Below are 20349 nucleotides of genomic sequence, written 5' to 3'. Positions count from 1 at the left end.
CAACCCCCATTAAAAACGAATATCCTGATTTGGCGCCACTTCAGACTTCCGGTCAAGCTTCATCTAGCTCGGCTCGAAGTGTTTTATTTACCACCTTTTCCCAAAACCAAACTCCCACATCCCCATACCCTATTTCTCCCCGACTGGAACCTATGACTGACGCCCCTCCACGTAGCCCCATACAGACCCGACAGTTGACCGGTGCCCAACAATTAAGACACTATCAGATGCCTCTTCGTCTGAATCCCGGGTCAGCCTATATCGATGCCGCAGGCCAAATGGCACATGCTGACCCTGTCTTCGTATATGTCCCATTTACTACAACCGATCTTTTAAACTGGAAGACCCACAATTCCTCGTATACTGAGAAACCACAAGCTATGACTGATCTATTCACCTCAATAGTACAGACACATAATCCGACATGGGCTGATTGCCAGCAGTTATTAATGACTTTGTTTAACAATGAGGAAAGGACAAGAATTAATCAAGCAGCCATTAAAGCATTAGAAGATAAAGCCCGTACTTTAAACCAAGCCAATCCAGCAGCATGGGCCGCAACACATTATCCCAACACCGATCCCGATTGGAACGTAAATGGTGCTGATATGGTTCAACTCAGAGCCTATAGAGACGCTATAATTGCTGGCATGAAAGCCGGAGGAAAGAAAGCCATTAATATGTCGAAGACAGTTGAGGTGATTCAGAAAAGCGATGAAGCGCCCAGTGTCTTTTATGACCGATTATTGGAGGCATACCGCTTGTATACCCCCTTTAATCCGGAAGACGCAGACAATTCCCGAATGGTGAACTCCGCCTTTGTCAGCCAAGCATACGGAGATATTAAGCGCAAGCTACAAAAGTTAGAAGGGTTTGCAGGTATGTCAATCACCCAACTAATGGAGGTAGCTAATAAGGTTTATATGAATAGGGAAACAGAAAGCAAGAAAGAGGAGGAGCGCAAGATGCGTAAAAAGGCTGATATGCTAGCGGTAGCGATCGCAGGCGTAGATAAACGGGGCCCAGATAGAGGCAATAATAGATGGAGTAGGGAGCCTTTGAGTAGGGATCAGTGCGCGTATTGCAAGGAAGAAGGGCATTGGAGGAACGAATGTCCGCAAAGAGAGCAGTACGAGAGAGACCTACCCAGGGCAGGCTACGGAAACTTTAGAGGCAGAGCGAGAGGTAGAGGAGGCCCCGGAGGGAGTAATGGTTATAGAGGGAGTAATGGAAACAGAGGAAGTGTTAGGGAAGACAGGTATATTCCAGCAGCGCAAAGGTCCCGCGATAGAGAAGGTAGGGACTTTGTAGGATTGGCTGACACGGTCATGGAGGACTATTGATACCGACCGGGCTCCATCCCCCTTGGTCGAGCGGAGCCTATGGTCGATCTATCAATAGGGGGAAAAAGGAGTGCGTTCATGATCGACACTGGTGCTGAACATTCAGTGGTGACTAATCTAGTTGCTCCTCCATCTGGAAGGACTATTACTGTGATAGGAGCAACTGGAAGAAGTGCTGAAAAACCGGTTCTTAAAAGTCGACTCTGTACATTGGGAGGCCACGTAGTAAAACATCAATTCCTTTATATGCCTGAATGTCCAGTCCAATTGCTGGGACGTGATATGCTATCCAAATTACAAGCGCAGATTACGTTCCTACCAAATGGAACAACATCCTTAAAGTTTAATGGACCTTCAGGTATTATGACATTATCCGTACCAAAGGAAGAAGAGTGGCGACTTTATACAGTGTTGACTAGCCAAAACCCTAGGAGTGATGAGACATTATTTAACATACCAGGAGTTTGGGCAGAGAACAACCCACCAGGACTGGCCCGCAATATTCCACCTATAAAAATTGAACTGAAACATGGGGTTTATCCAGTGAGCCTAAGACAATACCATATCCCACAGAAGGCTAAGAAGAACATCCAATCTTATCTGGATAAGTTCATACGGTATGGTATCCTAAAATTCTGTACTTCCCCCTGGAACACCCCATTGCTGCCTGTTCAAAAGCCCGGTACAGATGAGTATCGACCTGTGCAGGACTTGAGAGCAGTCAATGATGCGGTTGTTAGTATACATCCAGTTGTACCCAATCCATATAACCTGCTTGCTTTAATTCCGGGCGGGGCTACTTACTTTACAGTCTTAGACCTCAAAGATGCCTTCTTTTGCCTCCGAATTGCCGCAGAAAGTCAATGTATTTTCGCTTTCCAATGGGAGAACGCTGTTTTTTTTGATTGGGTAACTAAAATTATAGATCAGGGTGGTGCAGTAGACATTGCTTACCTCGATTTCAGTAAGGCTTTTGACACTGTTGCACATAGAAGGCTTATCAACAAACTACAATCTTTGAGTTTGGATTCCAATATTGTTGAATGGGTAAGGCAGTGGCTGAGTGACAGGCAACAGAGGGTTGTAGTCAATGGAGTATATTCGAAGCTTGGGCTTGTCACCAGTGGGGTACCTCAGGGATCTGTACTTGGACCCATTCTCTTTAATATTTTTATTAGTGATATTGCAGAAGGTCTTGATGGTAAGGTGTGTCTTTTTGCGGATGATACGAAGATATGTAACAGGGTTGATGTTCCAGGAGGGATAAGCCAAATGGAAAATGATTTAGGTAGACTAGAAAAATGGTCAGAGTTGTGGCAACTGACATTTAATGTGGATAAGTGCAAGATAATGCATCTTGGACGTAAAAACCCAAGGGCAGAGTACAGAATATTTGATAGAGTCCTAACCTCAACATCTGAGGAAAGGGATTTAGGGGTGATTATTTCTGATGACTTAAAGGTAGGCAGACAATGTAATAGAGCAGCAGGAAATGCTAGCAGAATGCTTGGTTGTATAGGGAGAGGTATTAGCAGTAGAAAGAGGGAAGTGCTCATGCCATTGTACAGAACACTGGTGAGACCTCACTTGGAGTACTGTACACAGTACTGGAGACCCTATCTTCAGAAGGATATTGATACCTTAGAGAGAGTTCAAAGAAGGGCTACTAAACTGGTTCATGGATTGCAGGATAAAACTTACCAGGAAAGGTTAAAGGATCTTAACATGTATAGCATGGAGGAAAGACAAGACAGGGGGGATATGATAGAAACATTTAAATACATAAAGGGAATCAACACAGTAAAGGAGGAGACTATATTTAAAAGAAGAAAAACTACCACAACAAGAGGACATAGTCTTAAATTAGAGGGACAAAGGTTTAAAAATAATATCAGGAAGTATTACTTTACTGAGAGGGTAGTGGATGCATGGAATAGCCTTCCAGCTGAAGTGGTAGAGGTTAACACAGTAAAGGAGTTTAAGCATGCGTGGGATAGGCATAAGGCTTTCCTAACTATAAGATAAGGCCAGGGACTAATGAAAGTATTTAGAAAACTGGGCAGACTAGATGGGCCGAATGGTTCTTATCTGCCGTCACATTCTATGTTTCTATGTTTCTATGTAACGGGCTCAAAACGCCAAATGACTTGGACAAGACTGCCCCAAGGGTTTAAAAATTCACCTACCCTATTTGGTTCAGCCCTAAGTCAAGATCTACTGGATTTTGAGTCCATCCCAGGAGAGTGTGTATTGTTACAATATGTAGATGACTTGTTGATAGCAGCAGTTACAAAAGAAATCTGTCAGCAAGCAACGCACGATCTACTACACATTCTCTGGAAGGCAGGATACAAGGTGTCAAGAAAGAAGGCTCAGTTGTGTTTGCCAACCGTCAAGTATCTGGGATTCCATATCTCTGAAGGTCAAAGAATTATGGGGCCAGAGAGAAAAGAAGCTGTCTGCCAAATACCAATACCCAAGAATAGAAGACAAGTGCGAGAATTCTTGGGGGCAGCAGGCTTCTGTAGGATATGGATTCCCAGCTATGCGATACTGGCAAAACCTCTGTACGCAGCTATCAAAGGTACAGAGCACGACCCCTTCCTATGGACCCAAGAACAGCAAACGGCATTTGAAGATGTGAAGAAGGCTTTGATGAGTGCCCCAGCATTAGGTCTACCTGATCACACACGACCATTCTATCAAAGAAGAATGGCTGTGGGAGTATTGACACAGTACTTGGGATCATGGCAAAGACCTGTTGCCTACATGTCTAAGCAATTGGATGCAGTGGCCAGCGGACTTCCACCTTGTCTAAGAGCCGTAGCTGCAGCCGCCCTGCTAGTAGCTGAAGCCGATAAACTCACTCTGGGTCAAGAACTTTATGTACGAGTTCCACATGCAGTACAGACGTTGTTGGATTACAAAGGAAATCATTGGTTTAGTAACAGCCGTATGACCAAGTATCAAGCAATGTTGTGTGAAAACCCAAGAGTGCATTTAGAGACTGTAAACACCTTAAATCCAGCTACCCTTTTGCCACAACCTACTGAAAGTCAACATGATTGTTTGGAAGTAATGGATGAAGTATTCTCAAGTAGACCAGATCTTCGTGATTTTCCCATCCAGAACCCCGATGTTCAATATTATACCGACGGCAGTAGTTATGTGAAAGAAGGGATCCGCTATGCAGGATATGCAGTGACAACAATAGACAAGGTGATAGAAGCTCGGCCACTGGCGAAAGGAACATCAGCACAAAAGGCAGAATTGATAGCACTGACACGAGCGTTACAATTGGCTGAAGGTTTAAGAGTGAACATCTACACGGACTCTAAATATGCGTTTTTAACCACTCATGCCCACGGAGCTTTGTATAAAGAAAGAGGACTACTGAATTCAGAAGGCAAAGAAATCAAATACGCAGCTGAAATCCTACAACTATTGGAAGCAGTGTGGGAGCCGAAAGAAGTCGGTATTATTCATTGTCGAGCGCATCTGAGAGGAGATGGTGATGTAACCAAGGGAAATCGGATGGCAGATAGTGCAGCTAAGCGTGCTGCTGAATCAGGAAGACAGGAGTATGTGGGGCATATAGCTGCTCTTATACCAACTCCACTGTCCCAATGGACTCCAGTTTATACAGCTCAAGAAGAGGAGTGGTTAAAGACTGAACCGGGAAAGTATTTGGAGAACAAGTGGTATCAGCTAGAAGATGGAAGAATAGTCATACCAGCATCACTAGCGGTAGAAATTGTCCAAAATTATCATAACGGGACACATTCTGGGAGAGACAGTACTGAAGAATCTCTCAGAAAACATTTCTACATACCAAGATTGTCCAACTTGACTCAGGCCATTGTACGAAGATGTGTAACGTGTGCTAAAAATAATGCAAGACAAGGACCAGTAAAGCCACCAGGAGTCCAGTTTATGGGGGGACTCCCCATGTCCGATCTACAAATAGACTTTACAGTGATGCCTAAATCGGGTGGACATCGTTACCTGCTGGTAATTGTGTGCACCTATTCAGGCTGGGTAGAAGCATGTCCTACCCGTACAGAGAAAGCAGGAGAAGTTGTGAGATTCCTGCTACGAGAAATAATACCCCGATATGGACTACCCTGTTCTATAGGATCGGACAATGGTCCAGCTTTTGTTCATCAGTGCCTACAACAACTGACTCATATGCTTGGTATAAAGTGGAGGCTTCATACTGCATATAGACCCCAGAGTTCTGGTAAGGTAGAGAGAATGAATAAGAACTATAAAGAACCAGTTGGCTAAAATGTGTCAGGAAACCCAACTTAAGTGGAACGTTCTCTTACCCATAGCTTTATTGCGAATCCGCAGTACCCCTACCAGAAGGATGGGCCTCTCTCCTTTTGAAATCATGTATGGGCGACCACCTCCCGTACTTGGTAACTTAAGGGGGGACTTGAGTCAGTTGGGAGAAGGAATTACCCGGCAGCAGGTTGTAGAGTTGGGTAAGACTATGGAGGAGGTACAGAAATGGGTACAAGATAGATTACCTGTGAATATTTATCCCCCTGTTCATAGTTATCATCCAGGAGATCAAGTGTGGATTAAAGAGTGGAATAATGTACCGTTAGGGCCCAAGTGGAGAGGTCCTTATGTTGTTCTTTTGTCTACCCCTACAGCGATAAAAGTAGCCGAAGTGACTCCGTGGATACATCACTCCAGGGTTAAACCAGCAGCAGTCGATTCTTGGCAAGTTACAGCAGATCCAGAGAATCCCTGCAAGATCCGGTTAAAACGCACTACTCAGTCGGAGTAACGAGGAATCGTGTGGATTACAAATTTTATTGTTACAGGGAGTGAGTGAGAAGGCCATAATAAAGCCTGTCCGCCCACCGACGTATAATTTATAAGCCAGGAAAGTCTCGAAGGGACACCTGTGAAGACGAGCAGAACTCCATTCCCTGCAGCCCTCACATCCTGGAAGCTGAGGCTCCTTCGCACGGACGAAGACTGAGGATGACGGCGAAAGATGTGCTTTTGATAGTGTTTATTTATATGTGTTTTTATATTCAGGAAGGTAGAGGTACCGACACTCCTAGCTGTGAGGTATGCATTAAGACTACGAGAACAGGTAACCATATTTCCCAAACCCTAATCTGGCATTCACAATACGAGTGTAAAGGAGATGTATCGAGATGTAGATACTTAAATATAGACTATAGTGTGTGCCATTTAGGAGTAGGAGAACCTAGGTGCTTCAGTCCGGAGTATCAACCTCGTACAATTTGGTTGACTCTCAGGAATGGAGATCCTCAGGGGACCCTAATTAATAAGACGGTGTTAGAATCCGTACATTCTTCGGGTGTTCTGCTGTTTGATGCGTGTAAAGCGATATCGAGTGGTAGAAAGCCGTGGAATGTATGTGGGGATCTTAGATGGGAGAGGACGTATGGGTCTAATGATAAATATATTTGTCCCAGTAGTAAAAATAAATATGTAAGTCCTAGATGCCCAAATAAAGACTATAACTTTTGCCCATATTGGTCTTGTGTGGGGTGGGCGACTTGGGGACAGACAGTAGACAAAGACATGATAGTGACTAAGTTGCCGACTAGCCCATATTGTAAGTCCATGGAATGTAATCCCATCCATATACTTATAAATAACCCCGATAAGTTCTTAGACAAATATGGCAATTTATTTGGGTTTCAGATATACGGGACGGGTTTAGATCCTGGGACAGTATTGTTTATAGGGATAGAGACTGATACGGTATCCTCCCAAACTCATCAAGTATACCATTCCTTTTATGAAGAGATGAGTATAGATAATAAGATCCCCCATAATGCTAAAAACCTGTTCATCGATTTAGCCGAAAGTATTGCCGGTAGTCTTAATGTTACCAACTGCTATGTGTGTGGAGGTACTAACATGGGAGACCAATGGCCTTGGGAAGCAAAGGAGGTAATGTCCGGTTCTGAGGCAGTTGACCAACTAATATCTACACAAGCCGATTATCATATGAGTGTTAGAGGTAAATCTGAGTGGAGATTAAAGACCTCCATCATAGGTTATGTTTGCATAGCAAGGAAAGGAATAATGTATAACACTTCTGTAGGAGAATTAACTTGTCTAGGGCAAAAAGCTTATGATGATGATACAAAGAATACAACTTGGTGGTCGGCTTCAAATGTCTCAGAACCATCTAACCCGTTTGCTAGATACGCCAATTTAAAGGATGTGTGGTTTGATCTATCCATCACATCTACCTGGAGAGCCCCAGCAAATTTGTACTGGATCTGTGGTAAGAAAGCCTATTCGGAGTTGCCACAGGACTGGGAAGGGGCATGTGTGTTGGGTATGCTCAAACCATCCTTCTTCTTGTTACCGATTGAAACAGGTGAGACTTTAGGTGTTAAAGTGTATGATGTGAATCATAGGAAGAAAAGGGGACCCATAGAGATAGGCACCTGGGAAGATAATGAATGGCCTCCCCAGCGTATCATAGATTATTATGGGCCAGCCACGTGGGCTGAGGATGGTACTTTTGGTTACAGAACCCCTATTTATATGCTCAACCGTATTATAAGATTACAGGCGGTGGTTGAGATTATCACTAACGAAACATCACAGGCGCTCAATCTTCTAGCGAAGCATAACACCAGGATGAGGACAGCAGTCTACCAGAATAGATTAGCCTTGGATTACCTTTTGGCAGTAGAGGGAGGTGTATGTGGGAAGTTTAACCTGAGCAATTGCTGTCTTCAAATAGATGACGAAGGGCAAGCAATAGCTGAGCTTACTAGCCATATGGTTAAACTAGCGCATGTGCCTACTCAGGTATGGAAAGGGTATAATCCAAGTAGTTGGTTTGGTAGCTGGTATGAGTGGTTTGGAGGGCTTAAGGCAGTGGTAGGTGGAGTCCTACTAATTTTAATGTTGTGTCTAGTCCTGCCGTGTCTTATACCCTTAGTAGTTAGGTCTGTGCAGAGCCTGATAGGAAATATAGCAGAGAGGAAGGCTGCTGCACAGATAATGGCGATTTATAAGTATAAGGCTTTAGATCAGGGAGAACCAATGCAGGAAGATGAGTGTTGAAGATTCACATCATAAGATAAGTCTGGTCTGGTTCAAGGTAACTTGCGGTGTAAGCAAACCAAGGTTAAGTGATGCCTCAAGTAATTGTAAAATATCAAGAGGCATCAAAGGGGGGAATGTGGTGGAATCTCGGTAAAAATAAATTTAGTAGGCCGAGATTACCACGTGGCATGTGTACGTGTATATGCTGACGTATCGATCAGTTGGTTGCACGAGGCAAGATACGATCAGTAGTGTACGGAGCATGTGCAAGAATACAGGATGTAGTATTCCCCCTCCTCCATTGTGCTGGACAAGCCATGCGGTCAAACAGGAAGTTAATTCTTATTTGTGTTGATTGGTCAAGAGAATGTGCGGGTGGAGCTTAATATGGGAGGAGTTATGTGCCTATATAAGGAGCCTGCACTATTGTCCGGGGCTCAGACTTTGCTGTATTTTGGTGACGCTAGTCCCTCTGAGTCCCGATCGGTGATCCAATAAAGAATCTCTTCCTTCCTGAAGAAACCTGTGTCCATCTCTCTGTGCTTGGCTTCCGTCAGTTTCTCCGGTATCAAATTCTCTGTTATTAACCCCTTAAGGGCACAGCTTCAGAAGCTGGACATACCCTTAAGGACACAAGCAGTTTTCACATTTTTTGCGGATTGTGTTCAAATGCAATTGCATCCCTCATTTATTGTACCAACACATATATTATATACCTTTTTTTTAGACAACAAAAAGGGCTTTAATTTGATGTGACATATACATATATAAATTCTCATTTATTACAAAAAATGCTAAATAATGGGTGGGGGAACAAAAAAATATTTTTGTTTCCAGGTTTTGCCAATAACGTGTGTATAATATGTCCAGTTTGGGAAAAGTAATTCAAAATCAATTTCAGTTTATTTTGAAAGTTACAGGTCACAAAATACAAGGTCTAAAATAAGATTTCAATATAAAACAATTTTAGAAGTTGATATGTTTGTCTTGGAAGTTTAATACCCATCACAGAAAACAAAATTGCTGCACAAAAGTATATATTTATATAAAGTAGACTGAAGCGGAGCCCTAGTCCTAGCAGGGACTCTCCTCCGGTGGTTACTCCAAAATATACTCTGGAACAAGTATAACACTCCAATGGAACAGCCAAACACAGTAAAATAATCCAGGAATCTCCCACCTCCTCCCCAGCAACTGGACGACACCCAGCTCTGGGGGTATAACTGTGTTTCCTGACGCATATTCCAGGGGCAAACGAGACATTATACACAATATGATTATATTAACTCTCAGGTCCAGGACATATACAGTAATAACTCCCCAAAGCATACAGTTAACAGTAAGGTACCCCCTCAAATCCTATATCCCCAGATAGCCTGGATCTGAGCACCCAACATATCTGAAAAGCGCTCAGATCCCACGAATGCAGCCGAAACGCCACCTGGGTGTAGTTGAGACTGACCGCACACAAGGCGCCTGCCCAAATGCCTCCATGAAATCAGCTTGTGTGGTTGGTCTCTTTCCGGAGTACAAAACATACTAAAACTAACAAATGAGCTGTTTGTGCATAAGCTCATCTCATGTATCTTGTTCGGGAGTATGCTCCCCCCAAACGCGACTCTGTTCGTATGGATTCCGATGAACAGAACCGGAGGTGGAAGTCCCAGCAGTGTTCGCACTACCGAGTGTCGGATTTTAGTTCCATGCACCACATACAAACAGCGGCCACCCAGCCGACCGCTTAGAATGTTAGTGTTATTGTGGTTTGTGGAGGTGTTAACCGAGGTTACTGGGGTCAACAACCGGCACACTTCACATATGGGTGATCTGGCGTTCGGTGATTTGTTTGGTTGTCGAACAAAATACTATTAATATAGGAGGTGAATGCAATTTAGCAAACAACCATGCAAACAGGCTAAATAGCTGGATAATCCAGGGACGGGGGTCTGTCCCACACACGCAATATAAGTAAAAACATATGAAATAACGGGGGAAGATACGGACAGCCCATAGAAGGAATAAAGTGGAACATCCAAAGGTTCATTCTGCTATATTGACATCACAGACTATTTACCTAAGGTTAGTTTGGCACTTTTTGCGTAGCCATTTCACCGCTAATCTCTGCTAAATATTGGAGTAAAATTTGTTTTTTCTCTGTTTTGGCATATACACATGTAACAAGGTTTTTGTAATGTGTATTTCGTAAAGCTGGTGTGTGTTATTCCTGCACAAAACCCCATATTGTGTTCAGCTACATCTGCTGAGTATAACGATGCCCCCATTGTATGCCTTTGGCACCTTTTCTGGGAAGCTGCAATGCCATATAAGAGACCATGCGATTTCAGTTTCTATAGTTAGAATTCTCAATGATGGTCCTATGTTTGATTTTGTGGCATTAGAGCAGTGTGACTGTTCAAATAACCCCACAAAGGCCTTTTGAGAAAACAGACACTCCAGGGTATGTTATTAGGCATATATTATACCTAAACTTGCCACCATTTGTTCGCCAACTTATTTCAAATTTAGTGGTGGAAAAATAAATACATTTCTTTACATACATGTTGCATTTTCACTGGGTATTTCATACGTTTAATAAGTGCCACTGTCATAAATTCCCCCTAAGTATGCTCAGTTACCTCTTCTGAGTTAAAGGAACACTACAGTCACCTAAATTACTTTAGCTAAATAAAGCAGTTTTAGTGTATAGATCATTCCCCTGCAATGTCACTGCTCAATTCTCTGTCATTTAGGAGTTAAATCACTTTGTATCTGTTTCTGTAGCCCTAGCCACACCTCCCCTGGCTATGATTGACAGAGCCTGCATGAGAAAAAACTGGTTTCACTTTCAAACAGATGTAATTTACCTTAAATAATTGTATCTCAATCTCTAAATTGAACTTTAATCACATACAAGAGGCTCTTGCAGGGTCTAGCAAGCTATTAACATAGCAGGGGATAAGAAAATCTTAATTAAACAGAACTTGCAATAAAGAAAGCCTAAATAGGGCTCTCTTTACAGGAAGTGTTTATGGAAGGCTGTGCAAGTCACATGCAGGGAGGTGTGACTAGGGTTCATAAACAAAGGGATTTAACTCCTAAATGGCAGAGGATTGAGCAGTGAGGCTGCATGGGGCATGTTCTATACACCAAAACTGCTTCATTAAGCTAAAGTTGTTCAGGTGACTATAGTGTCCCTTTAAACAATATGCCCAATGTATGACCTGGACCCTATTTTGTGAAGTTACAGTGCTGTAAACTTCTGGCACTATAATGCTCCTTTAAAGACTTTTTTTAAAACATAAAGCATTTATCGTAAAAGAATGTTTCCATGTTTCATGTACTCATTGTAAATTAACCATATGGGCAAAAATAGTCACGTAATGCACAACAAAGATTTTTGGGGATGGTAGATAAAATGTTGCTCAATTTTCTAAGCTTTCCTTTTAATAAAATGTAAATGATTAAAGACATTTAAACCTAGATTTAAAACTTAAAATGTAACCTTTATTGGAGGCAAGTATACAATGCACTCTCTGCGTTCCTGCATTGAAGGTTTGATAGGAGAGAATCACCACTCACCTATAGCCACATGAGCAGACACCACGTTCTGGCTGAGTGTGAGCGCCCAGAGCTTCAGGCTGTGAACAGAGCGTACCCCCTCAACTGTCAACAGGACCTCTTTCACTGCGCCATGTGAGATACTGTGCGGGGCTCCTACCAAAACAACAGACAGGGTTACTGAGGGCGATGACTCAGCAACTCATACTCTTATTTTCACCAATCTCTGTACCACATCTAGTCTCTGCTGACCTTTGACATTGACATACCCCATGAAACCACCCTTGGTACATCAATAACTGTCTTGACCTACAGCAATTTTCCACCAACCTCCAAACTCTCCTTACCCATCTCAAACCTCATCTACCCTTGCTCTGCAACGTCTCTTTACAACTCCACCCTCCTCTTAACTAGGTATCATGGAATCTCCTATATTGAATGTTGTTAGCGACCCCGGTTACATCCCTGGCACACTAAGCTGACCTGTTACTCCAAAAATGCTCCAGAACTGCTGAACGCTGCTGGGGAAAGTCTCATTCTGCATCTGACTTCCTCCACTATAAATTTTTGCTGCTGTCCTACAGTTTCCTGCGCAAAATAAACTATTTCAACACCCTCATAACTCCGCGCTCCTGACAATCTCTTTCCTACCCCTACCCCTGCCAATACATCCCTCAACCCCCATCTCCTCTTTTATTTGCTCACTTGCACCTGCTACACCAGCAGTGGTTTCTGCTCTGCTTCAGTCCTAAAAATCCACCACTTGTCTCTCAGTCCTATTCCCTCACATCTCATGCTCTGTCTGCTTCTCTTGCTCTGCTCCACACTAAAATATTAAATCTCTCCATCTTCTCTGGTATATTTCCTTTACACTGCAAGCACACAACCATCACCCGTTTTCTAAAAAAGCCCAACCTTGGCCCTAATTTCCCATCAAACTACCGCCCTATCTTGCTACTGCCGCTTGCCTCCAAGATCCTCGAGAGAGAGTTGTGTACGCTAGATAGACAGACTTCCGTGAATCCAACTTTCTGCTTGTCACACTTCAGTCTGGATTCCATGCTTGTCACTTTGTCACAATTGCCCTGGAGTATCCAATGATTTAATTGCTGCTAAATCCAGTGGTCGCTACTCTCTCCTAATTCTCTTTGAACTTTCTGCTCCCTTTGACACTGTTGATCATCAACAGCTTCTTTTCATCCTCCAAAATCTCAGTCTATGGGATACTGCTCTCTCCTGGTGCTCCTCCTACCTCTCCCAGCACTTTATCAGTATTTATTTTTTCTGTATATTCCTCTTCTCCCCAACTCCTCTCTGTTGTTGTCCCCCAAGGTTCAGTCCTTGGTCCTCTACTGTTCTCCATCTATACTGCCTCCCTTGGTAAACTCATCCGCTCCAATGGCTTCCAATATAATTTCTATGATATTCTACGCACACGTAACAGTCTAGGATTTAGGGATTACCTTGGTGAGTCTAAGGTGTTTAGAAAAAGGGGGAAAAAAACACCTTAAAGTCTGAGGTGTTTTTACTTTTTGTGTTTTTCTTTTAAATTCTTCATTTTGTTGTGCTCAGAATTACAGTACAAGCTCGTTTAACCATAACAGCATTCTCAAGCTGAGTTATAACAACTTTGTATGATTAGATGTATGGCATTTCAAAGAACAGCACATTTTTTATGAGAAAACACTTCGTCTTAACAGGTTGGTTAACGTGGGAAATATTAGATATGTATTAAGTCGCGTACATGTAAACAGTTGCTTGCTTGTCTGCTAGGTTGCGTTGTACAGGAAACAATATAAATGATAGTGATAATACAGTTGCAAACTTTTTATATACATCATGTTCGGTCTATCTGTCATATATTTAGTGTTAAGCTGGTGTTTTTAGGAAAGGCAGGCACGCAGCTTGTGAGAATTATTTTCTAGCAGTGTGGTATTTGCTTGCTTAGGAATTGTGATAGGTGTTTAAGAGTTAGACACACGCAGTTGAGTGTGTAGACGGTGTCAGGCCTATCCGTCCTATGTTACTTAGCTATGGGTATCAGCAGGGTTATTAAGTGTTGCTTTTGAACCGCTGGATGTTGGGTAACAGTGAGGTGTGTGTCTATTCTGATCTGTTCTGCTTGCCTTAGTAACTCATAAAGTGTATACCAAAGCTTGCTTGTCAGGGATGTTATACGCTTATAAAAGTGAGGTTGCTAATGCAATCAAAGTACGGTGTATCCCTTTCCTGCATATTCCACCCGGTAAGGTGACAAATCCTAGCCTGTGCTGCTGGCGATTTTTTAAGGGTTAGAGTATACACAGTGAGTTCTGACCATCTATGTTTTTCAGGCAGGATCAATCTAGGCACAGACTCATAGATGGTGTCAATTAGCCGCACATTGCAGTATGTTATCAGCATATAAACCCGAATAAAATTTGGTTTGAGTTATAAGTTACAATATAATGCTGTGGGAGCACCGGATTCTGGGGCACCCCTACATCACAGCAACTATTTGGCAATTATATTACCCCTTTGTGTTATTGGCAAGAGAGAGAGGGGGCGTGTAGGGCTCAGACAGAAGAGGAAATAGACCAGAAACAATAATATATTTACACATGGGCCAGCGGGTATGCGTGTTGCCAGTCCGATTCAAGGTAAGTAGCGGGACCAAAAATGAAAATTAAAATGCAATTAAAGTCAGACTTTAACATAGTCTCTCGTTTTTGTAAGCCAGTGGCCTCGTCAGCCTGCCACCCTGTTATCTCTCCCAAGTCTCAGATGCCCGTTGGTTGACGGACGACTTTTTTTTTTTTTTTTTTTTTAAACACCTTGAACACCGGGTAATGACTAAATCCTGGATTGTTACACGTGTGTTGGGGAGAGGGTTGAGGAGTTCTATTACACACAAACATAGCTGTCCTCTCCTGATCTCTCGCCAACTGGATGGCTGCTTTGTCAAGCCTTGACAAACACCCAGAAGTAGGGCGAAATGTTGCCGGTTCCACACTGGTGAAATAAATTACATTTATTTTGGTATTGCGGCTCCTTGTTTTTTTCTTTTTCTAATTTGAAGGAGAACTTGGAGATTTAAACCCAAATTTCTAGTGTAGTGCTGGTCTTTCCTATTGTTTTGTACATCAAAGAAGGACAGACAGAGACAGACACGTGAAAGAAAACGTGGCACATATAAACTCATTCTCATAGCACTGCCCGTGCTATAGATTGGGGAGACCTACCTTCCATTAGCACCCAGAAAACATCTTTCAGGATCGTTGTTGTGGTTCCCAAAACAAAGATGGAGAACAGGAATGTACAGACTGGATCTGCAATTTTATACTGAGGCTGAAATACAGAAGAAACATTGCTATCTGACATAATGTCACAGTGATCTAACCTTCCATGGAGAGATACCCACCATATTAATGATAGACATAAACACACACTGTGCCTGTATAATGTTATGTCACACATGTAACGAGGGCTAGGAATTGTCACATGAAACTTGCCGCCCACCCAATGTGTTCCTTATTAAAGGTTAATGAGTGTTTAGGGGTGAATTGTTAGTGTAGGACTCAGCTGAGAGGTTCTGCCTGGGTAGGTAACGGTAATGGCCATTGGAGTGGTACTAGAAACCCATGTTATTAAATGGAATGTCCATAGGGATTTAGGACAGTGGGCAGCGACCTGTTGGGGGGTTTTAGTTCTATTTATTTTGACTGATTAATACTATGGCCATTGCTGGCATCCACGAGTAGTGGAAGTTAGAGCGCAGGGATTATATTTCTGTGTATGTAAGTGAAGTTTCCCCGCTGGTGAGCGTGCGCTGAGTGCTTAAACAGTAAAAGAGTTTAAGCATGCGTGGGATAGGCATAAGGCTGTCCTAACTATAAGATAAGGCCAAGGACTAATGAAAGTATTTAGAAAACTGGGCAGACTAGATGGGCTGAATGGTTCTTATCTGCCGTCACATTCTATGTTTCCTTGCAGTGACCAGGCCTGTCTAGTAGTGTCTGACTAGTGTGACCAGGCATGTCTAGTAGTGTATGACTAGTGTGACCAGGCCTGTCTAGTAGTGTATGACTAGTGTGACCAGGCCTGTCTAGTAGTGTCTGACTAGTGTGACCAGGTCTGTCTAGTAGTGTCTGTCTAGTGTGACCAGGCCTGTCTAGTAGTGTCTGTCTAGTGTGACCAGGCCTGTCTAGTAGTGTCTGTCTAGTGTGACCAGGCCTGTCTAGTAGTGTCTGTCTAGTGTGACCAGGCCTGTCTAGTAGTGTCTGTCTAGTGTGACCAGGCCTGTCTAGTAGTGTCTGTCTAGTGTGACCAGGCCTGTCTAGTAGTGTCTGTCTAGTGTGACCAGGCCTGTCTAGTGGTGTCTGACTAGTGTGACCAGGCCTGTCTAGTGGTGTCTGTCTAGTGTGACCAGGCCTGTCTAGTGGTGTCTGACTAGTGTGACCAGGCCTGTCTAGTAGTGTCTGACTGGTGTGACCAGGCCTGTCTAGTAGTGTCTGACTGGTGTGACCAGGCCTGTCTAGTAGTGTCTGACTGGTGTGACCAGGCCTGTCTAGTAGTGTCTGACTAGTGTGACCAGGCCTGTTTAGTAGTGTCTGTCTAGTGTGACCAAGCCTGTCTAGTGGTGTCTGTCTAGTGTGACCAGGCCTGTCTAGTAGTGTCTGACTGGTGTGACCAGGCCTGTCTAGTAGTGTCTAACTAGTGTGACCAGGCCTGTCAGTGTTTAGTAGTGCCTGTCAAGTGTGCCTGACTTGTATGACCAGGCCTGTCTAGTAGTGTGTGACCTTTTTCAGCATTGTGTATATATTTGTTTACACCCTATATCAGATTTACTTAATTATAATTTTACACACACACAAAATACATACAATAACATAGCGGTATAACAGAAAACTGGGTTGAGTGCCTCTGCCCGTGGCAACATAGAGGGAGTAAGTGGCACCCCTGGAAGTGTGTGGGCGTATTTTCACACACTCTGTGTTGGTATAGACACACTCGCACCTTGAAGTATATCATAATGGCTGCCACCATGACTCCAATGCTCTGCAGCAAGTCTCCTATCACATGGATGAAAGCCGCCCTCACACTTGTATTGCCATGCGGCCCAAGGTGCATGAGGAGCCCACTGGTGGGACTGTCTCCAATCTTCTCATAACCTGACCCGTGGCTGTGTCCATGGAAAGTAGTGGATTGGTGGAGAATGTAGGCCATTCTGAAACATTGAGCAAAAGCCATGACATTATCAGGTCAGGTCGAATCTGTCCATGTAAAATATACTGCAAAGTATCTTACTACTCACATGACATTGACACCGACAGCACAGCCCGATGTGATCAGCATGACATGTCCATCGATGTCGTAGTCATTGTTGATAATCCGAGCAGCAGCCAGGTAGACTAGAACTCCTGTTACAATCCATATTGAAAGGACTGATGCCAAAGCTCCGAGGATCTCTGAAATTATACAAAGACACAGAATGGAGCAGGAGTAATGTAGGTCATTTCAGTCTAGCTTGTCTCATACCTGTCCCAAAACTCACAATATATATACGCTCATAAATTCCATCTTTTTATTCTGCAGTACAAAGGCTAATTTTTCGCAACATTTTTGTTCATCTGAATAGGTTTTCCCGAATCATTTGCATAAACGATATTTGGCCTAGGAAATTCTGTTAACGGAGGAAAACATTTAATTGGGTCAAAAAATTTAACAATGAATGAAAGCGGACTGTGATGCCACAGGTTACGATAGGCATAAAGAGGGCCAACCAGAATAAACCGTAAGAAATAATAAAATAAAGATTAAAGGGAGAGTTTGGGAGGGAATCACCGACCACATGGATATTGGCTAAGCTGCCAATTACAATGACAATTATTATACCAATTCAGTTTTTTGGAATTTTCAGTAGAACAGCTTCCCAAAATGAAGTTCTCACCTGTGCTTCTGAGAACAATCTCTGACTCCTGAATTTGGTGACATTGGACTAAAGGTGCTGGTATAAAGTGCTCGTGGAAGTATGTAAATAAATGGCAAACTTATATAAAATCAATAAAATGAACCCTCTATCTTTCATCTGTGTTATGAACGGACGTCCTCCGGGTTAATAAGTAAATATGTAAGGTCTACATTCGTGGCTTGGACTTGTATACGCTGGAGTACATATCCTTAGCGCCTGTGTACTCAGCATTGATCACATGGGAAGGAACAAATAGTTACAACCACTGACTTTCCATTTCCCTGAGATGATCATCAAATTAGTACGTTAGTTGACAATCACAAGGTCATTCCATCTTTCTGTTTAATACGCCACAAACATATGTGACGGACTAGTGGGTGTAGCGCAGGTCACTAAGTACCGTGTGTACAGTTTAATCCCAAAGTCTCACCTCCAGCGCTCTGCAGATCTGAGGGTTTATTGTCTTTTATACAGTTTTAACCACAAGGTTACCACCCAGGTGGACCTTGTGGAGCACAGGACACAAAGTCACGAAGCCATTCAGGACAGTCTTGTATAGTTAGACAGTCCTAGATAATGTACACAAACCCTCCCCTCTGCTTGAGAGATAATCGAGTAAGATACTGTAATTAACTAAATTATCCCCAAGCAGATTTTTTTTTTTCACAAAACACAGAAAACAGCCCAAAACACCACATGTCCCCATAATTTATACATCCCTGGGTAGCCCTGATCTGGATGTACAACATATCTAAAAATCACCCAGATCAGAGCAGGGGTTCAGGAAATTCCTGGAAGTCATATTTGACCGACTGCAAGCATGGCTTTCATGCCCAAAATGGTTCCAGGGATTTAGGCTGTGCGGCCGGTCTATTTCACATAGTTCAAATCCAGTCAGAATGGTCAAACAGAGCCATTCATGCGCACAGTCAATGTGTGTCTCAATGGCGCTCAGGTCGTGCATACGTAGACAAAATTATGTGGAGGTGGAAGTTCCATCAGTGTTAGTGCCGTTGAGTGTTCGATTTTAGTTCCATGAACTTGACGGCAAAACACAGCTGACCGCGTTCGGCTAAGCAAGATGGCCGCCGCCATCTTGTTTAGCCAATATACCGAACGGAACCCTCACATTCAACGTATCCCCAGATAGCTTAGATCTGAGTGCTCAATAAAACCGAAAAGCGCTCAGATCCCATACATGTAGTTCAATCGCCATGGAGCTAAAATCTTGTACATTGTGCATTCAACTAAACAAATTAGCTCCATGGGTCTACTATCTGGTACAGTTCTGTTCATGTATTGTCAATTTACCAAACGGCACAGCGTTCGTAGGAATTTGGAACAGAGTCATGGATGGTCGGTGATTTTAGCGGTGTTTGTGGGAAGCAGTGTCCAAAATCCGTTCATACGAACGACGACCACCCAGCCGACTGTTCGGGAGTTGGAAGTGTCTGCGGTTAACCACAATGTTAATGAGGGCAGAAAGGTTAACGAGCAGCACACTTCCCTGCTGGGTGGCCTGCCATCCGGTAGTTTGTTCGTCTTTTGATGAATGCAAGCAGGAAACATACGAACAACCGGCAATGGCCAAACAAACAGACAAATTAGGTTTTAAATAATAATCCAAAGGCAGAGAGGTCTGCCACAATATAATTCTCCAAAACTGTTTTTTTCTTTAATAGATAATTTTTCCATCTTGATAAAATATTCATCCAAAGATGGACAATGTTCGAGATGATTAACACCAGAAAATAGTTACTGAAACCTCGAGTGGAGGACCGACAGAGTATCGCCGCTATGGATTCCCTTTCCCAGTGTGAAGTAGCTCTATCCAACCGTTGAAGTGATTATAGCTGGTATAGCTTTCCCCCCGTACATTAGTTGAGACTAAATGTTGGGAGTAGATCTGGTTTGTTTGTCCAAACAAACAGAATTCAAACACAAACCCCCAGCATGGTGTCTCCATACAAAATAATGAAATTTGCTCCCCTTAGGCAGTAGTTCATGTCTCCCAGACGTCGTTCGAATAGCTGGTCAAGAAGTAGTTCGTAGTAGTACGGGCAGCAGTACAATGTTTACCAGGGTTTGAACGAGCGCATAGCTGAAAAGAGTTCCAGGCGCTCAATGACTAAGTACTGCTGCCTGTGTTCGGTAGACAAGATGGCCGCCATGAGGAAGCACTCATTAATTACTTCCCTTTCAGTTTCAAACGTATGTTAATGGATGTGTCAGGGTTCTGATGAGGTTTTGTTGAACCAACAGGGATTGGGTACAATAACTCCTGAATGTATGAAAAGTTTTACGTTTTTAAACAAGTGATGGGATTATTATTATTATTATTCCATCACACGGCTCCCCCCTGGTATATTACTCCGGCAGACACGGTTTGACCCTTTTGGGTCAACCTGGCGATGTCATCAGTGCACCAACTCGGTC

The 20349-nt window shown here is 43.1% G+C and overlaps 1 protein-coding gene across 1 annotated transcript in view; it reads right to left on the bottom strand.

Annotated features, from left to right (window-relative positions):
• SLC30A3 (solute carrier family 30 member 3) overlaps nt 1–20349 on the bottom strand; it is a 56602-nt gene that overhangs the window by 19167 nt on the left and 17086 nt on the right. The window contains exons 4-7 of the mRNA XM_063440766.1: nt 17257–17410; nt 16959–17169; nt 15185–15290; nt 11985–12119 (exon numbers count right to left, since the gene is read on the bottom strand). Coding sequence (XP_063296836.1) covers nt 11985–12119; nt 15185–15290; nt 16959–17169; nt 17257–17410 — 606 coding nt within the window. The remainder of the gene's footprint in view (nt 1–11984; nt 12120–15184; nt 15291–16958; nt 17170–17256; nt 17411–20349) is intronic.

Source organism: Pelobates fuscus, chromosome 2 (assembly GCF_036172605.1).
Source record: "Pelobates fuscus isolate aPelFus1 chromosome 2, aPelFus1.pri, whole genome shotgun sequence".
NCBI lineage: Eukaryota > Metazoa > Chordata > Amphibia > Anura > Pelobatidae > Pelobates > Pelobates fuscus.
Note: the sequence above shows the minus strand (reverse complement) of the source record. Positions and strands in the feature narration are given on the sequence as shown.